At 46.2% G+C, this 1,400-nt stretch overlaps 1 protein-coding gene across 1 annotated transcript in view; it reads left to right on the forward strand.

Annotated features, from left to right (window-relative positions):
* Positions 1–278: 278 nt before the first annotated feature.
* The window catches only part of B3GLCT (beta 3-glucosyltransferase), a 183,601-nt gene continuing 182,479 nt past the window's right edge, over positions 279–1,400 (forward strand). The window contains 2 exon segments of the mRNA XM_007958278.1: positions 279–318; positions 437–497. Coding sequence (XP_007956469.1) covers positions 279–318; positions 437–497 — 101 coding nt within the window.

A 1,400-nucleotide genomic window follows, 5' to 3' on the forward strand; every position in this document is an offset into this window, starting at 1 on the left:
CTTTTCTGGAGCCATAGAGGCTGGGTGAACCCGTGAAACTATTGTCCTGAGATAATCTTGAAACCTTAAACCAAAAATATCTTCTGAAGTCTTCTGAAAACTAAATAATACTTTAGCTTAACTAGGCAAGATTGTCTGTCTTGAGCACTGAGCTGTTTTAAACAACTATCTCTATGGAATCCAAGTGACAAGAGCAAGTGGACAGGTTAGACAGGAACCTTAGGGGGCATTGAGTTTATGTTGGTGGGGCAGGGACAACCTGGAAAAGGAGGTGGAGCATGGTTGACAGCAATGTCCTCAGTGTACGGAGTTGTCCGTGTACAGACTGTTGAGTCGATGTATGTTTGGCTGTGTATATTCCCAACGACAATAAGAATCATAAATTATTTTTAAAAAATGAGAAGGAAGGGACCAGCCTGACCTCTTAGTAGCTGAGTTAAAAAAGAGAAAAAACAAAAACTCACAGTCCAGGAAGCAGGTTTATAAAAGGAGAACCACTCACTTTTTTCTTTCTCACAAAGCCTCTTTTCCGCATGGACGCGTAGGGTGTCGTCTCCTGACAGGAGCGGCGGGAGCTTGGCTGCTGCGGTGGCAGAAATGAAACGGCTTAGTTGCTGTAGGGACAGCAGGATTAACCTTGTAACAGAAGAGTCTGGTCTTCTTAAAAATTGATAATAAAATATCTCAAACATCCCTGAACAGGGGCTTCCAAGCAGTTCCGTCCAGTTTGACCCCCTGCTGAGAATTTGCCCCTCTGCCCTGGATTACCTACTCAGAATCTGTATTTTAGCAGGATCCCTGGAAGAGTGTCTGAGAATCCCCTGGGAGCCTGTTCAAATGTAGGTGACTGATTCAGTTCATCTGTGGTGGAAACCCAGCTTCTGACAGGGGGTCAAGCTGGAATGAACCAGTTCTAGCTATGACTCATATTTGCAAAGGATAGTATATAATGATGGTCATGCATTTGCCACCTGGCTTAAGAAAGGAGTCAAAGCCTCCAGAGTGTGATCTTGATTCAGGGCTGATCCTAATCATGCAGCCTTTATGGTTTGCCATCATAGAGATTGTTGTTAGGTGTTGTTGAGTTGATTTTTGACTCATAGTAACGCTGTAGGAAGGAGCCCTGATGGCACAGTGGTTATGCACTCGGCTACTGACCAAAAGGTGGGCAGTTTGAACACACCAGCCACTTCTTGGCACCAAGATGTGGTAGTCTGTGCCCATAGAGAATGCAGTCTTGGAAACCCTGTGGTGCAGTTCCACTCTGACCTCTAGGGGCGCTGTGGGTCAGAATGGACTCCACGGCAGTGGGTGTGGTTTGGGCTTTGCTTCTGTGAAGATTGACAGCCTTGGAAACCCTGTGGGGCAGTTCCACTCTGTCCTCCAGGGGCCCTGTGAGT

This window comes from Orycteropus afer, unplaced genomic scaffold (genome assembly GCF_000298275.1).
Source record: "Orycteropus afer afer isolate SDZICR_OR568_19922 unplaced genomic scaffold, OryAfe1.0 scaffold00902, whole genome shotgun sequence".
Lineage (NCBI taxonomy): Eukaryota > Metazoa > Chordata > Mammalia > Tubulidentata > Orycteropodidae > Orycteropus > Orycteropus afer.